This window comes from Danio rerio, chromosome 1, assembly GCF_049306965.1.
Source record: "Danio rerio strain Tuebingen ecotype United States chromosome 1, GRCz12tu, whole genome shotgun sequence".
NCBI lineage: Eukaryota > Metazoa > Chordata > Actinopteri > Cypriniformes > Danionidae > Danio > Danio rerio.
In genome coordinates this window covers 42001704-42017488 of record NC_133176.1, presented here as the reverse complement: position 1 = coordinate 42017488, position 15785 = coordinate 42001704, and the positions used below count along the sequence as shown (strand labels likewise).

At 36.3% G+C, this 15785-nt stretch overlaps 1 protein-coding gene across 6 annotated transcripts in view; it reads left to right on the top strand.

Annotated features, from left to right (window-relative positions):
- The first annotated feature begins 5496 nt into the window (after positions 1–5496).
- vegfc (vascular endothelial growth factor c) overlaps positions 5497–15785 on the top strand; it is a 58128-nt gene continuing 47839 nt past the window's right edge. For 5 of the 6 annotated variants that reach the window (XM_073928564.1, XM_073928636.1, XM_005159998.6 and 2 more), the window contains exon 1: positions 5661–6037. In XM_073928564.1, coding sequence (XP_073784665.1) covers positions 5927–6037 — 111 coding nt within the window. In that variant the 5' untranslated portion in view covers positions 5661–5926. 6 annotated transcript variants of the gene reach the window in all.

Sequence of the window (15785 nt, the reverse complement as noted above, 5' to 3'; positions counted from 1 at the left end):
AAATATTAGATTTTTTTAACTATTTCCCAAATGATGTTTAACAGAGCAAGGAAATCAGTATGTCTGACAATATTTTTTATTTGTGGAGAAGGTCTTATTTCTTTTATTTCAGCTGGAATAAAAGCAGTTTTTAGTTTTTTAAACACCATTTTAAGGTCAAAATTATTAGCCCCTTTAAGCTATATTTTTTTCGATAGTCTACAAAACAAATCATCATTATACAATGACTTGCCTAATTACCCTAACTTGTCTAATTAACATAATTAATCTAGTTAAGCCTTTGAATGTCACTTTAAACTGTATAGAAGTGTCTTGAAAAATATCTAGTAAAATATAATTTGCTGTCATCATGGCAAAGATAAAATAAATCAGTTATTAGAAACTGATTATTAAAATTATGTTTAGAAATGTGTTGCTCTCCGTTAAACAGAAATAGGGGGAAAAATAAACAGGGGGGCTAATAATTCAGGGGGGCTAAAAATTCTGACTTCAACTGTTTACTGATTGGCTGATAGCCGTGCGATATTCTGCAAATAATAGCACTGGTACAGCCTCTTCACCCCTCACCTTTGTGTATTACTCCGCCTATACAGCGACAAGCAGAGCACACTCTACAGTTTGACAAATGTTCCAACTGTTGGACAACATAATGTACCTTTGTGGCTTTTTTAGTCAAGAATGTAGTTGTTTAGATTGAAACTATGCAGTTTATTTATAATAATAATAATACCTATTTTAAAATATTTATAATTTCGGAGTATCTTTATATTTATATATTTCAGTGCATCTGCCGCCATCAGCCTGTCTGGAGGACCAAAAAAAGTGACGGTTGTCGTTCTACCACAAGATGGGGACAAACGTAAATTGATGGCATTTCACGCCATTCAGCCTTATAATCTTAAAATGTGAGCAAAAATTACATCGGCCTGGTTTTATTGGCATCTTTTGTAATTTATTGCCTAGATTGGTTATGTAATATACTGTATCTTAAAAATTGCAGTACATTTTCTATTATATATTGTTTAAAACTACTAAAAATGTTAATGAAAGTTATCTTGTTAAACTGCTGAGTAAAATGTTCAATATCAAAAGTTGTCAGAGCAGATTTCAAGATCCCATAAATTTGAAAACACAATTATATATATATATATATATATATATATATATATATATATATATATATATATATATATATATATATATATATATATATATATATACATACATACATACATACATATATATATATATATATATATATATATATATATATATATATATATATATATATATATATATATATATATATATATATATATATACATACATACATATATATATATACATATATATATACAGATCACAGTTTACTGACTGTAGTTTTATAACATAATGGCATTTTTATTGATGTGATTTATCAAAGTACTGTATGCAATAATAAATTACAATTCAAGAGTTCACACTTAGATATTGTTTGACAACTGTTAGCAGGTTTGGCATGCTATCCCGGGAGAGAACCCTGAGCTCGGAGATAGTTGAGCCCAGGGCTCCTGCCAGGTCTATAGAGCATGTGTGGGGAGTACGAGATCAGGTGGTTCTCGAGAGCTCCCCGGTGGTAAAGGAGGAAAGGAGGAGAAGGGGTGGATGGGGGTTTCTTTGGAAAACGAAGATAGGGGAGTAGTTCTAGCTAGCCTACTTATAGTGAGTTTGGAATAATCTGATTGGCTAACTAATGAATGTAAATTGGTGGCCAGCTGCAGTCAATCATATCATGTTCTCCTCTCGAAATTAGTTTGTAAAACTTCAAAAAAAGTGACATTTTTTTTTGTTTTTAATTTGGCTTTTGTTTCATCCGCATCGACTTGAAGCCATTTTTCTCCGAAATCTGAACTTAAAATACACATTTCTTGGTGATGCAAATGCATTTCCATTTATCCTGTACAAATATTTTTTTTTTATCCAATAAAATGTTTTAAAGAGTGAAAAGTCCCTCATTTCCACCTGCAATTGACAAGCACAAAATTATGTTTGATTTCACATCATAATTAATTCCTCCTCTTTCTTACCTAAGAACCTTTAAAAGACAATCTACAGATACTACCCAGATGAGAGTAAACAGATAAGAACTTGAAAAGTAACTTATGGTCAACAGACTATCTAAAGGGGGACCATCAAAATAAACCAAAGTATCATATTTAATGTGCAGCAATAATCACTGAACAAAGGAAAAAATAATGTCAGACAAAACCCTCAGATCAGCTTTTAACTGGCAAGTCGGTAATCTCCTATAATGAAGGCATTAAACAAATTACACATAAAGCGACTTTAATATGAATAGATTTCTTAAGAAGAGAGCACAGGGTTTAAATAAGGACACCAGTTCCAGCTTACTTTAGCCAAATGAGATAAAAATGAAAAAGGATGTAAATGGTCATGTAGAACAAAAGCATGAAAGCTCCAGTCAGCTTCTGAAACTCTTTGAGACTGAAGCTAAGTATGTCAAAAGTCTTACTGAGGAAATCAAATGCCTTCCAAATGAGATTATATCAGTTGTGGCAGAAATTTCTAAAGCAGCTCCAGACGCCTGGCTGACGATGTTAGAAGTTCTCCAATGAAATAATGTGTTTAGTAATGTCAAAGCAAAAGCAACCCTGTTAATCCTTATAAAACCAGTCTGAACTTTGACCTTTTAGTATTAGTCCAATCAAAGCATTCAGGAAAGCAGAATAAGACAGTTCTCGAGCAAAGAAAAGTTAAAGAAAAGTTGCCATATGTATTGGCCACTTAAAATTATAATACTGACATGCATTTTTTTCTTCAAATTTGTGACAGCAAATTCTGTAAGCAATTATTTGGAATTACTATTTCTTCTATAAGTAAGAATGTTTGGCCATTAAGAAAATTAACATGTACAAAAGTTTATCATGCAACTTTTTTATTTGAATAGCAAACTAAACCAAAACCTTTCTTTCTATTGCTCTGGAAAACAACCCTGGCAATTTAAATATGCATTGTCAAGTATTTTCATATTGATGTATTCAGTATTCAGTGTCATGGCAAATTAGGATATCATTCACAAACCCTTATCCCCTGAGCTAATTCGAGCTAGACCTTTAGTGTTAACACTGAATGCATTTGACAGCGCATGTTTGGACTGCTACTTAAAGTAGTATTTGAGAAGATCACAAAATTAAATGCAACCATTTGACAGCGGTGAATGGAACACAAGGGCTAAAGTGGGACTTGCATTCCACGGCATTAGAAGAGCACTCTGTGAACTTGAGGACTTGAAGACCCCCAAGGAGAAAGAGCCCTCCAACAGAATTTAAACGTAGTCTCAAATGCAGCTCTCTTTGAGTAGGGTGAACTCAGGTAAATTTTCTTCCACATTTTGAGTCATACTAGTTAGCACCGTAAAGGTGGCCCAGTTAACCACGTTTCACTTGGGAAATGTGTCTAATTTTACAATATACTGCTTGATTGTTATCAGTTTATTAGGTTTGCAATTTTTAATACATGCATTGGTACTTATCTTCAATGACAGCATACATACCATAACATACATAACACCAGTAAAAACAGATGAAGTTATTTACAAAAATGTATACATTACATGAAATGACAATTTTCAGTTAATAAATATAAAATAAAATCTGAAATCATTCATTTTATTTTTGGCTTAGTCCCTTTATTCCTCATTTAACTGCCAAGTTATCCAGCATATTTTTTTACACAGCGAATGCCCTTCCAGCTGCAACCTATCACTGGGAAACATCCGTACACACTCATTTACACATAAACACTACCGACAATTTAGCTTACCCAATTCACCTACAGTGCATATCTTTGAACTTGTGGGTGGAAACCGAAGCATCTGGAGCTCAAAGCTAAGGCTCAAACCAGCGACCTTCTTGCTGTGAGGCAATCGTGCTATACCCACTGCACCACCGTGATGCATAAAATCTGAATACATTTTAATATAATTCAGCCAACAATCAAAGTTTGCTTTCAGTTTACCCACCCTTAAGCCATCCGACGTATAGGCAAGGCAAGTTTATTTATATAGCACATTTCATACACAGTGGCAATTCAAAGTGCTTTACATAAACAAGAATAAAAGAAACAAGTAAAATAAAAATAAAAACAAATAATAAAATTGAGTAAAAAAAAAACATAAAAACAAGTAAAATGTAATATAAAAGAATGAAGAAGAAGAGAAAAACATTTTAGTGCAATCTGTTGGACGTAGCACAGTGCTCATTCAGTAAAGGCACAGCTAAACAGATGTGTTTTCAGTCTTGATTTAAATGTGCCTAATGTTGGAGCACATCTGATCTTTTCTGGAAGCTGATTCCAGCGGCGAGGGGCATAGTGGCTGAAAGCTGATTTACCCTGCTTTGACTGAACTCTTGGAACTTCTAGTTTATATGATCCTAATGATCTGAGTGATCTGTTGGGTTTGTATTCAGTGAGCATATCTGTAATGTATTTAGGTCCTAGGCTATTTAGTGATTTATAGACCAGTAATAATACTTTAAAATCTATTCTGAATGTAACTGGGAGCCAGTGTAGAGACCTGATGACAGGTGTGATGTGCTCTGATTTTCTGGTTCTGGTCAGAATCCTGGCTGCAGCGTTCTGGATGAGCTGCAACTGTCTGACTGTCTTTTTAGGAAGACCAGTGAGGAGACCATTACAGTAATCCACCCTGCTGCTGATAAAAGCATGAACAAGTTTCTCTAAGTCTTCACTGGAAACAAAGCATCTGGTTCTTGCTATGTTTTTGAGATGATAGTATGCTGATAGTTTGCTCATATAGGAGTCATTTGTTCTGCAGCAGAACATTAAGGAAGATTTTTAGCAAAACCATGCTCCTTTATGATTCATAAAAGTGTGAGTGAATAGCTACTGGCACTTTAAAAGTAAAACCACAGTGAAATAAACATCAGATCAAAATCAATACCCATGGCTTCTGATGATAAATTGTGGCTTATAAAGCAAAAAAATTGAAATGTGCAAGAAACTGGACAATATTTACAACATATCATCTTCAATAAAGCCAAGGCAAATGGATCCAAGGGTCCATAATATTTATTGTAGCGTACAAAAAAAGTACAGCAGGTACTATTTTGGTCCTAATGAAAATTACTAATAAAAAAGTAATAAAATAAAATAAAAATAAAACAAAACACATGGTTTATTGTTAGACCATACAACCACAAATTCACCCTGGTTTATCAATCTAACAATCGATCTACCAACAGTATCTATAGATCTATATTTACTTTAATTCTGCCCTATTATAAAGCGTATGCCCTTTTTAAATTTTATTGTAACTGAATGAGAAAACACGACCAAACGTAATCGTTTGCATAAAAAGTATAAGAAGAAACGGCATTTCTGAACTATTTCTTTAAACCCCGACCTTTTAACCTTAGCCTGCAAACGATATCTTTGAGGTTGATGATGTGCGCTCGTGCGCGAATTGCCCTCAATGAGTTTGACGTGCTGTAGTCACACCTGAGGAAGCGCGCGTGCCGTGATATCGTCTCTTGATGTCTCGGAATGTGTCTAACCGCGACCAGAGAGGCAGGCTGTGGAAAACTGAGGGGGAGGGAGAGGGATCCAAAGTAACAGCGTGAAATTGCATAAAACATGCCATTGGGCGCCCAGCGCACTTCCACATTGATCACTCTCCGCTCGGAGTGGATGTTCACAGCCGCTTGTGAAGAAGGAAACGGCTCACGGTGCTTTCCATGGACCAGTACCGAAGTGACTTCTTAAAATGTTGGATGTATACATGGGTTTTATTTTAGTTTAAGGAAGGACAGAGTTTTCTAGAAACCTGCTGCTGAAAGCTGAAAAAGGGGAACTTTCAAGAGACTCTGCTCAGACTTCAGAGATTGTTTTTTTTTTTTTTTCTAAAATGCACTTATTTGGATTTTCTGTCTTCTGTCTCGCATTGTTTTATGCAAACCTTGCTTTCGAGTCAAGTCACGACTACTATGAATACGATCAAGATCAAGCAGATGCCATGGTAAGCACCAGCAAGCTCATTTTTAAGTTATTTTACTCACTATATTGGTATAATTCGAGTCATAATATATTGACTATGATTGACCCCCCTCGGAATGAAGAAAACTAATTACACAGCTATTCTTCTGTTTATTATCAAACGTATTAGTGCTGCCTTGATTATTGAAATATAACATCAACAGTCAACATCACCGGCACTGGTAATTAGACTGTTGTAGTTATTATTATATTCTGCAGAAACACATGAATGGAACTTGTATAGTTCATTGTGTAATCTGTTAAGCAAGGGCAGAATTTTCAACCATTTAGGGTATGATGTTACATTCAAACCACCATGGTGGTTACCTTTGACCTTACCTATTATTATATAATGGTTACCATTTTATGTCTTTGTGGTTTTGTTTTGATTTATTACAGTATAAATTCAACATCGTTGTTAATAGCACCAAATAGGTCTGGCAAATTTATTATTTGCATATTTTTAACCAGTTAAAATTTTTCAGGGGTTATAAAGTTTAACATTTTGATGTACAAAATATTTTTTTTCTCTTAATCATTTACGCTGTAATAGTTTAAAAAGGAAATAATTTGAGCACAATTATATCATCATAAAAAGTGAAAGCAGGTGTCATTGCTTCAGATGTAAGAAGTGCTTTCTCTCTTTTTGTATGAGCAAGAAAGAACAGAAAGTAAATGTTAAAAATACACAATTATCAATATATTTCCAATTGGTGGAATTATGTCTCCACAGTGACTTGTCTTAACCAAAATCAGGTATCTTTTTGCTGCTTTTGGCTCATATACTCACCCATATTATGCTTTAAATGACAGCAATTAAGCAAGATTACTTTGACAAAACATTGTGTCTTTTTATCCACAGCAGCAGTAGACACTTTGGAATTTTACTACGTTCAGTGTATAAATGATACCATATGCTACACGTAACAATGTGGACGTCTTGACAAAATCTTGAAAAGCTTCCCATTGGTAATGTGCATGGACATGGGCCGTACACTAATCACGACTGCCTAAAATTAGACTTTCTTTGTTTTCACTTCACTTTCCCTTAAACTCCTTTGGGTCACTGTGAAATTCAATGGTTATTAAGATTCATTTAGCTGGAATTCACAAAGAGGAGGGAAAGTTAATTGTGAGTGCGACAGCAACAACATAAAAAAGCTGTTGAATTTCTAATCGCTTGTTTTCAGGCCACTTGGGGCATATTTGTCTTGAGCTTATGCCATGGAATTGAATAATTGTTCTAGAATTGCACATGTAGCTGAATGTTATATGAATGCATAGAGAAGGTGACTCAATAATTCATTGGGCGTCAGTCAGCGTTCGCCTAATATTCTGATCTTATTTCTCTCCCTTGGACTTTTCCATCATGGCCATCTGTCATCTGTTTGGCAAAGTTGTCTTGAAATGCATGAGTTATTGTGATTGCAATTATAAATTACAAGGGTTGTACACGTAGAGAGAGTAATTGTCTACTAAGACTATCTTTCTAAAGTGGTCACCTGGGAAATGTGGGTGCTTGGAAAGTATATGAGGTGCTGGGACCCTCTGATTTGTAGTCTTAAACTCAGCTGCAGTATTGACCTCATTCATTGGAACTGACGTATGGCTTTGTCATATGGCTCAACAGAAACTCCATCATTTTTAACTGGGATGTTGACTGCTTTTGGGAATGCATATGTTAATGTTAATAGCTGCTATGTTGCAAGTCTCTTGAGACCCCCTGGTTTAAGTAAGCATTATATTTCAGCCTGCATGGCTGTCTTATGTCTAGTGATAAATATCTACTGTATGAATAAGCCACCCATTATAAACCACCTCCAGCTAGAACAAAACCACTTTCCCCCTCCTCCAAACAACACTGGCTGATTTCTGCTTTTTGGCGATAACTAAGGGATTCCCCAGGGAAGTCTTTTCTAGAGTCAGTGTGTGGTCATGTGTACTTCCCAGGTAGGGAAGTTAGTACAGGTGGAACAGATTACCCACATCTGTCTCTCTTATCTTCTCCACTCTAATAGCCAATCCACCTGCCAGATCCGCTCATCTTTTAACTTCAGATTGAGCACGGCTACCTTTCACCACTTTCACAACTTTAGAGGAGCTTTCACCTGGGGGAAGGGAAAGTGATGACATAAGCAAGAAGACTTCAGGTCCTTTAAGAGGTCAACAGTTCAAGCTATCTTTGAACTATAGGTAACTGCTGCAAATTGGGTTTTTCAATAGATTTTATTTCTCAAAACATTGTACAGTGCTGTACATTTTTAAAGAACTGCCATGTTTAAAAGTGTTCAAAGTGTACAATGTGTTTTTGAAAGGATTATTCCGTTGATGGCTCATTTAATGGATAGTTTCTGTTTAGATGTGACTCAAGTGGCAAGGGTTTAGGAAAAATAGATTGATTATATTGATGTTATTATTCAGGTTTGATTTTGTTGATTCAGATATTGATAGTTACTTTTCAATATTAGTTAGACTTTAAATCAACATAGGCTCATTGTAAACACAGTATGTGCTTATTCTACAATTTTGTAAAATGTAAAACATGTTAATAGAGGTGTGTTTCATTACTTGTTTAAGATGACAAATCCACTAGAGGGCATTGTCTACATTTTAACGAATATAAAATACATTATGTTTGCAAAAATCACACTACATCCTTTTTAAAATCATTGAGTTGCTGTTATTTTTACACTGCATGACTATTTGGGTAAGCATTGAGTTGCTGCTGTGTTCACTTTGCATGTTGGATCAGTGACATAAGGACAAACTGCAAGACTTTACTAGAAACAATCGCTGTCGACTCAGATCATAGAAATGATAAGGAAAAAAAACTATCACAGGCGAGACTAGAAATGGTACTCTGCAATAAGTATTTATAATAATTTGCCACTTGTGCATTGATTTTTAGCGAAAGGGCAAAAAGAAAACAGTTTTTGTTGTAGGAAAATATGCAGATGATGCAGGGAACAAAGATTATGTCTTCTGTATCGCAAACCTAAGAACTAAAGTTTAGCTAAGTTTCGGTTAAGACCAAGACCTAGATTAACTGAAGTTTTAGCTTAATTATACTTTGCTTTTATATGTCGCTTTTAAAATATGCTACTAAACAACCTGGCCATAAGGTTGTCCAAATGGAGATAAAATTGTAAGGCAAACATACGGCATATGATTATAAACCATAGACCCTTTTAAATTGTTTGGGGGTATTTATTTGGGGTTTTGCAAAGAACTACATCAAAATATTCACTTTCTTCTTGAAAATATGTCCCTGTAAATAAACATCTGTGAAAAGAAACAAAAAAGGTTGGCTTCATATTACCCAGTAGTGTTGATTTTATCTAGAAACTACAGCACATTTTTTGTGTGGTTTACAAAGAGTTTTTTAATTTCTAAGTACAAAAAATGTTTCTTGATAATCTGACAAGTGAACTTGCACATTTTAATGTTGCTAACATGTCTAATTGATTTGACAGATTTCTTATTAATTCCTTTGTAACTGAATCATTGAAAGTATTGAAATCGTTCCATCTGATATTTTATTGATATATTAGTGAACACTTTAATTACAGGATCAAACAACATCAGTTCGATTTTGGCAGGGGTGTCCATTAGATGTTGTGTGTCATGGTGATTTTTAAACAATAGGTGTTGGAGAACAATCAATCAAAGTTTTATCATATATAGCGTGTCAGTGTGGATGGCAGTCAGTGCTTGATATGAGAAAATTAACAATGTTCCATGACATCCATAAGGTCCACCAGTTGGTGATATTGGGGTTGTCAGGTGGAATTATGAAAATAAGGGTTTGTGAACCAAATGCAACAACACTTACTCTCATGGACAGATAGACTAGCACAGAGATGCTTTTGATTAAAAATTTCTGTCAGTTATTTCTGTAATCTGTGGTGAATTTGTAATAATCTTATCATTTATGTCTTCTGCTTTGTCTATAAACTGGTTGTGGATCTCAGTCCCCTTTAACAGAGGAATTCAGCTCTGACTGTGGCCCAGCAGTGTGCCTGAAACAGCTGGGGGACTTTCAGTGGTCTTTTACAGTTTTTTTCCAGATCCAAGACCCCTTTTGCAAATTGTCCCTGCAAGAAGATACACTAAAGTGTGTTAGAGTAGAAAATTCCAAATCACAAAAATGAGTAGACTTATTTTAACTGCCTTCTTCTAGGAACTTTCTTATCACTCACATTATAGTGTGTGGCCACTCTGGGAGTGTAAACTGCTCAAGTATGGAGACCAGACCCTTGGTAATAGACTGTTAAGTAGTATTTCTCATTTTTTGTCTTATGTATCCCCAGAGTCCCATCTTTAAGCTTTACATACACTTTTATTGACAGTAAATCAGAAATGTATTTCTTTTTAGTCATTATACAAGGTATAATGTAACATTATCATTAATATTGTAAAACTCCCCACCAGTGATTTATTTTAAGCCATAAAAGGAGGGGAACAGTAGAGTGTGGATTTGAAAACCCTAACCAACTAGCTTGTCTTCTTTTAATGAAAATTTCAGGGTGCATTAATGAAGAAACTTTTCAAAATTGTAGATTTTCTTATTGTTTATAAAATACATTAAGATTGGACATTTGACAAAACTGAAGTAATTAGCACTCTCTAAAATACCACAGAAGCAAGAAATTTCACCCTCCAGTGGATATGAAATCATTTGTACAAACATAATGAGAAGTCAAGACTTGCAGTGTGGCAAAGACTTAGAGATTAACAAAGATTTAGAAAGTTACAAAGGAAATTGAAATCTTTCTAAGCCCCTAGAATCACTGCTCTGAAGGATAAAATGGGTTTTGTGTACTGACCCGTTAATAAAGTCAGCGTGAAAGAGAAATGAAAAGGTAGTGCACATGTAGGCCATGATGATCCTATTAAAAAAAATGTACAGTGGTGTAGAACATCGACTGCCCTTTTTAATAGTTTATAAAACCATCCATAAATGCATGTTGTCTTGGAGACCTAGAAAATGGAGCACTAAAATGTAATTCTTTTTATGAAATCAGGGTATTATTGAACATAATGGTCATGCAAGAGAGTAGTGCATTGATTTACAGAATAATCATAGTTTTGCAATATTCATTAATTAATTTTCTTTTCGGCTTAGTCCCTTTATTAATCTGGAGTCGCCACAGCGGAATGAATTCCCAATTTATCCAGCATATGTTTTAAGCAGGGGATGCCCTTCCAGCTGCAACCCATCTCTGGGAAACATCCATACACACTCATTCACACTCGTACACTACAGACAATTTAGCTTACCCAATTCATATACTGCATGTATTTGGACTGTATGGGAAACTGGAGCACCCGAAGGAAACCCACGCGAATGCAGGGAGAACATGCAAACTCCACACAAAAAAGCCAACTGACCAAGACGAGGCTCGAAAATGCGACCTTCAAAACAAAAGCACTATCTACTGTTCCAATGCGTCGCCCGTTTTGCTATATTATACAAAACAAAATGTGTAGTCCTTTGCATTTTGTATTGTTTTGTGTGTCACTCTTAATATTGTAAATATAATTTCTTGGTATTTTCTCTGAGTTCTGAAATTGCATTCCTTCTTGTGTGGAATACAGAAAACACACATATTTTAACTCTATGTCTGAGCTGCTCTTTTCCATTCAGTGAAATGCGGTTATGAGCAGAAATTGCAAAGCTAGGAAAATAAATCACACAGAAAAGAAAGTCAAACTTGTTTGGAATGACATAGCAAATGATGATAGAGTATTCGTTTTTTGCTAAACTAATCCTTTAAGCTTTCTTAAGACTTTAAAAGAGATGTGCAATTCACATGCCAAGACTTATGAATGAACACTTGCAGAGTGGATGCTGCTTGAACCTTACTAATGTCACTCTTGACAGTTTCTGTCCAGGCAGGATATTTGCTTCATATAATGCTTTAAGTATGCCAAAACAAGAACCATGTCTCCCCTACCCCCACTGTATTGGCATAGTTTTTTTTTATGTGCCTACAGGGAGTTTCATTGGGATTTTGTGTAGAGCTCTATTATGATTTGGAGAGCTGAAGAATTGGGTTACAGAACATTAGAACTAATATCCCTGTGGTCTTATTGAGTAGTGGGCAACCCTCCAGGCTAATAGCTTTATTGCACCACAGAAACCTTAACCAAGTACACGTCAGAAGTGCACAGTAATTGCATCCTGACACACGCCCGCCTCAACACGTGAAACGGATCAGATCAAGAAAGCAAGTCTTTCTCAAAAAGGAAGCGAGGTTCTTTTGTGACCAATCTGTGGATTATTTTTAAAGTCAGGAGGAAATCAAAATATACCCTGTTTATTTTCTTAATGCACATTGCTGGTCTTATTGTGCACGAATTATAATTGCATGGTTTTTGAAATATTTTGCAAAAACAAATAGTTTGCTTCCATAATCTAATGAGTGGCCCTGCCCCAGAAACCGCTTTTAATTTTGGCGGAGATTCAGAGAAAACTGATATCACTTCTATCAAATGTAGCCTTTTTTCAGTTAGTGTTGATGTACTTGGCGATAGCACAAAACTTGCAGTGCAACCCAAGGCAAAATAGGTGTTTATATTTCAAATTGCTTTTAGAAACGATGTTTATTCAAGTCATTGTATTTCTATATCATTTTATACAATGCAGATTGTGTCCGAGTAGCAAAAACAAATCAGATATGAAGTTTCATTGATATGAAACAAGTTAAATTAATTAAGCACATTGAGGTGCACAAATTTGCTGGTTGATAAATGTACTTATTCAGGCATTGTCCTCTCTTATTACCTGCTCTGTGTTGTATCCAATGCTGCTAGCTCATTTTAATAGATCTAGCAGGCTTTGGACTGGAAAAATAATTTCCATGCGGATGATCTGCTCTCAAGAGTGGACGCATATGTGCATGAATGTGTGTACTGATTCCAGCGATGGTTTAGAATCATATGAGAGGCTGTAATATTGCATTCATGAGCTTCGTAGTGGAGTCCTCTACCTTGGGGAACATCTCAATTGCTTCAAGAAAACGAGACAGATTAGGATTGTCTGTCTGAAATGTGGAAAGACTGAATGCCAAAAAAGGGTCTCAGTTACTTCTTCAGACTTGCGGCCAGACTTATTCTCCAAGGAATTGGCTCTCCCCTAGGTCAAAGGCTCAAAGCTTGCAGCCAGTTCTAGGGTTTCTAAGAGATCATTAGAGGGTTAATGATATCTTAGATCCTCTTCCTCTTCTCCTGGGTGTCAGTAAATGTAGCCCCAGACATGCCCTCAGCAGTCTTCAACCACATCATTCAAGTTCAGTGAGCTCAATACTATCCGCAAGCCTGCTCTCTGGAGTCCAATACTTGGGATGAAAGGTATGTCTGAAACAGATGCAACATGTGTTCTTGTGCATATGCAGCACTATTAGAGTGTCCATGTTCCACCTGAGTTCAGTGAGCAAGTATGATGCTCTGTGATGATGTCTGTAATGCTCCCCAGTGACCGGATTTGGCCTTTTCCCTTGTGTTGAAAGTAGTGCAATAATAGCTTTGACTTTGTCTTTGATTAATAACCTATTCTAAGTGTGCAGAAGCAATCTGGTTAATCTGGCCGAAGATTTCTATGCCAATTTGCACACTACAACAATTGAGGAAGAGGCCTGAAAAAAAAGTGGAAAAAAGATTATACTTATTTCTGTAGTGTCACTATGACACCTAATGCTATAGCAACACTTGCAATGCATTTCTAACAGGACATATTGATCTCGGATGGGGTATTGAGATGTACCTTTGAACTGAGGTGCCTAAAACGGGCCACTTTGAAGGGCCCTTTAGAATAAAGGATTTCAAAGGGTACAACTGATGGACACTTCAGGCCACCATGATTCTTTGCGCAGGGAAGTTGTCCCTATGCTCTAATCCTTTCTTTCTAAGCTGTCAAACCCTTTGAATGTATTTGTCCATAGGGGTGAATCCTCCGAATGAAAAAATAGCCAATGAGAGCAAGCGAGTTTACTAACTAAAGCTGCGTTCACACAATGAGTGACTCTCAGCGGCAAAGTGACAAGGGACCATTCATTTCAATGGAGAGCGAGCAACCATTGGCGGCCAGGTGGGCGTGTCGTACCACACAACAAAGTTGAGAATCCTTCAACTTCATGCAAATGAAGAGCAACTTTGAGTGACAGCCAATACGAGCATCAGTAGAACCTACGTGATCCTCTCCCAGCTCCTGCTGGTTGTATTTTCCATGCTGTAGGCCCACACAGATCTGCGTTTGCAGGAGATAAATAGCCGCATTTACCGAGAACAAACTTTTTTTTTGATCCTCTTTGTAAATAGGCATTTTATGTACTGATTCCATTTATAATTAGTGTTTTCTCTAAACAATGTTTACTTTCAGTGGCACGTAAACTCATTCGCTCTCTGTGAACAACATCATTAACGTTACCTAAGCAACCCCATGGTGGAAACGCCCACTATCGACATCAGTCGCCACTCAGAGGGACAGGCAGCTACAAAGTCGCTGCTAGTGTGAATGAGTGTGAACCATATATATTTTTTCATAATATATATTGATTTATGAATACATGTTTGATTTTGTTTTTATATACACAATTATGTCGTCAATCTGTTGTATAAATGCAATATCACACAAAAATTATATATGAGCAATATCACGCAAGTAGCAGTGAATTTTTCTTTTTTTCTTTTTTGAGATATGATGAGTTGTGGGCAGCACGGTGGCGCAGTGGGTAGCACAATAACAGCAAGAAGGTCGCTGGTTCGAGCCCCGGCTGGGTCAGTTGGCATTTCTGTGTGGAGTTTGCATGTTCTCCCTGTGTTCGCGTGGGTTTTCTCCGGGTGCTTCAGTTTCACCCACAGTTTAAAGACATGCGGTACAGGTGCATTGAATAAACTAAATTGGCCACAGTGTATGTGAGTGTGTGTGCTAGAGTGTGAGAAATAAAGGAACTAAGCCGAAAAGAAAATGAATGAATTAATGATGAGGTGTGACTCAATTGTGTACTTATGTACTATGCATGTTTTTGCATATATAGTCCAAATAATGTGTTCATACAGAAAATTCCCCTCAAAAGTGCACTTTAAAAACCTGGGTGCTACACTATTTAAAAATGTTGGTCAGAACATACACAATTGTCGCAACCTTTTTGAGCTTTCAGACTCTTTAATTAAGAATTACCTTATGAAGTTTATATACTAGTGCAAAAGTACATGTGCATAATGAATTCTTTGTGACCCAGTTGTTGTGTCTGTGGAACTGCCAGTGTGAAATATTTACTACAGACAGCAAATGCAACCTGCCCTTGTTCCTTGTTGTCGATCCCAGTTGTAAGAGCAACAAATAATAACTTGTATGGTTGATTATCTGGAAAAGTGGCAGAAGATAGATTTTTCTGATGTATGATCTGTTGAACTGCATCCCAATCACCACAAATACTGCAGAAGACCTATTGGAACCCACATGGATCCAAGATTATCACAGAAATCAGTCAAGTTTGGTGAGGGACAAACCATGATTTGGAGTTACGTTACGTATGGGGGCATGCAAGAGATCTGCAGAGTGGATGACAGCATCAACAGCCTGGGGGTATCAAGACATTTGCGCTGCCCATTACACTACAAACCACAGGAGAGGGCAAATTCTTCAGCAGGATAGCGCTCTTTTTCATACCTCAGCCTCCACATGAAAGTTCCTGAAAGCAAAGAGGGTCAAGGTGCTCCAGGATTGG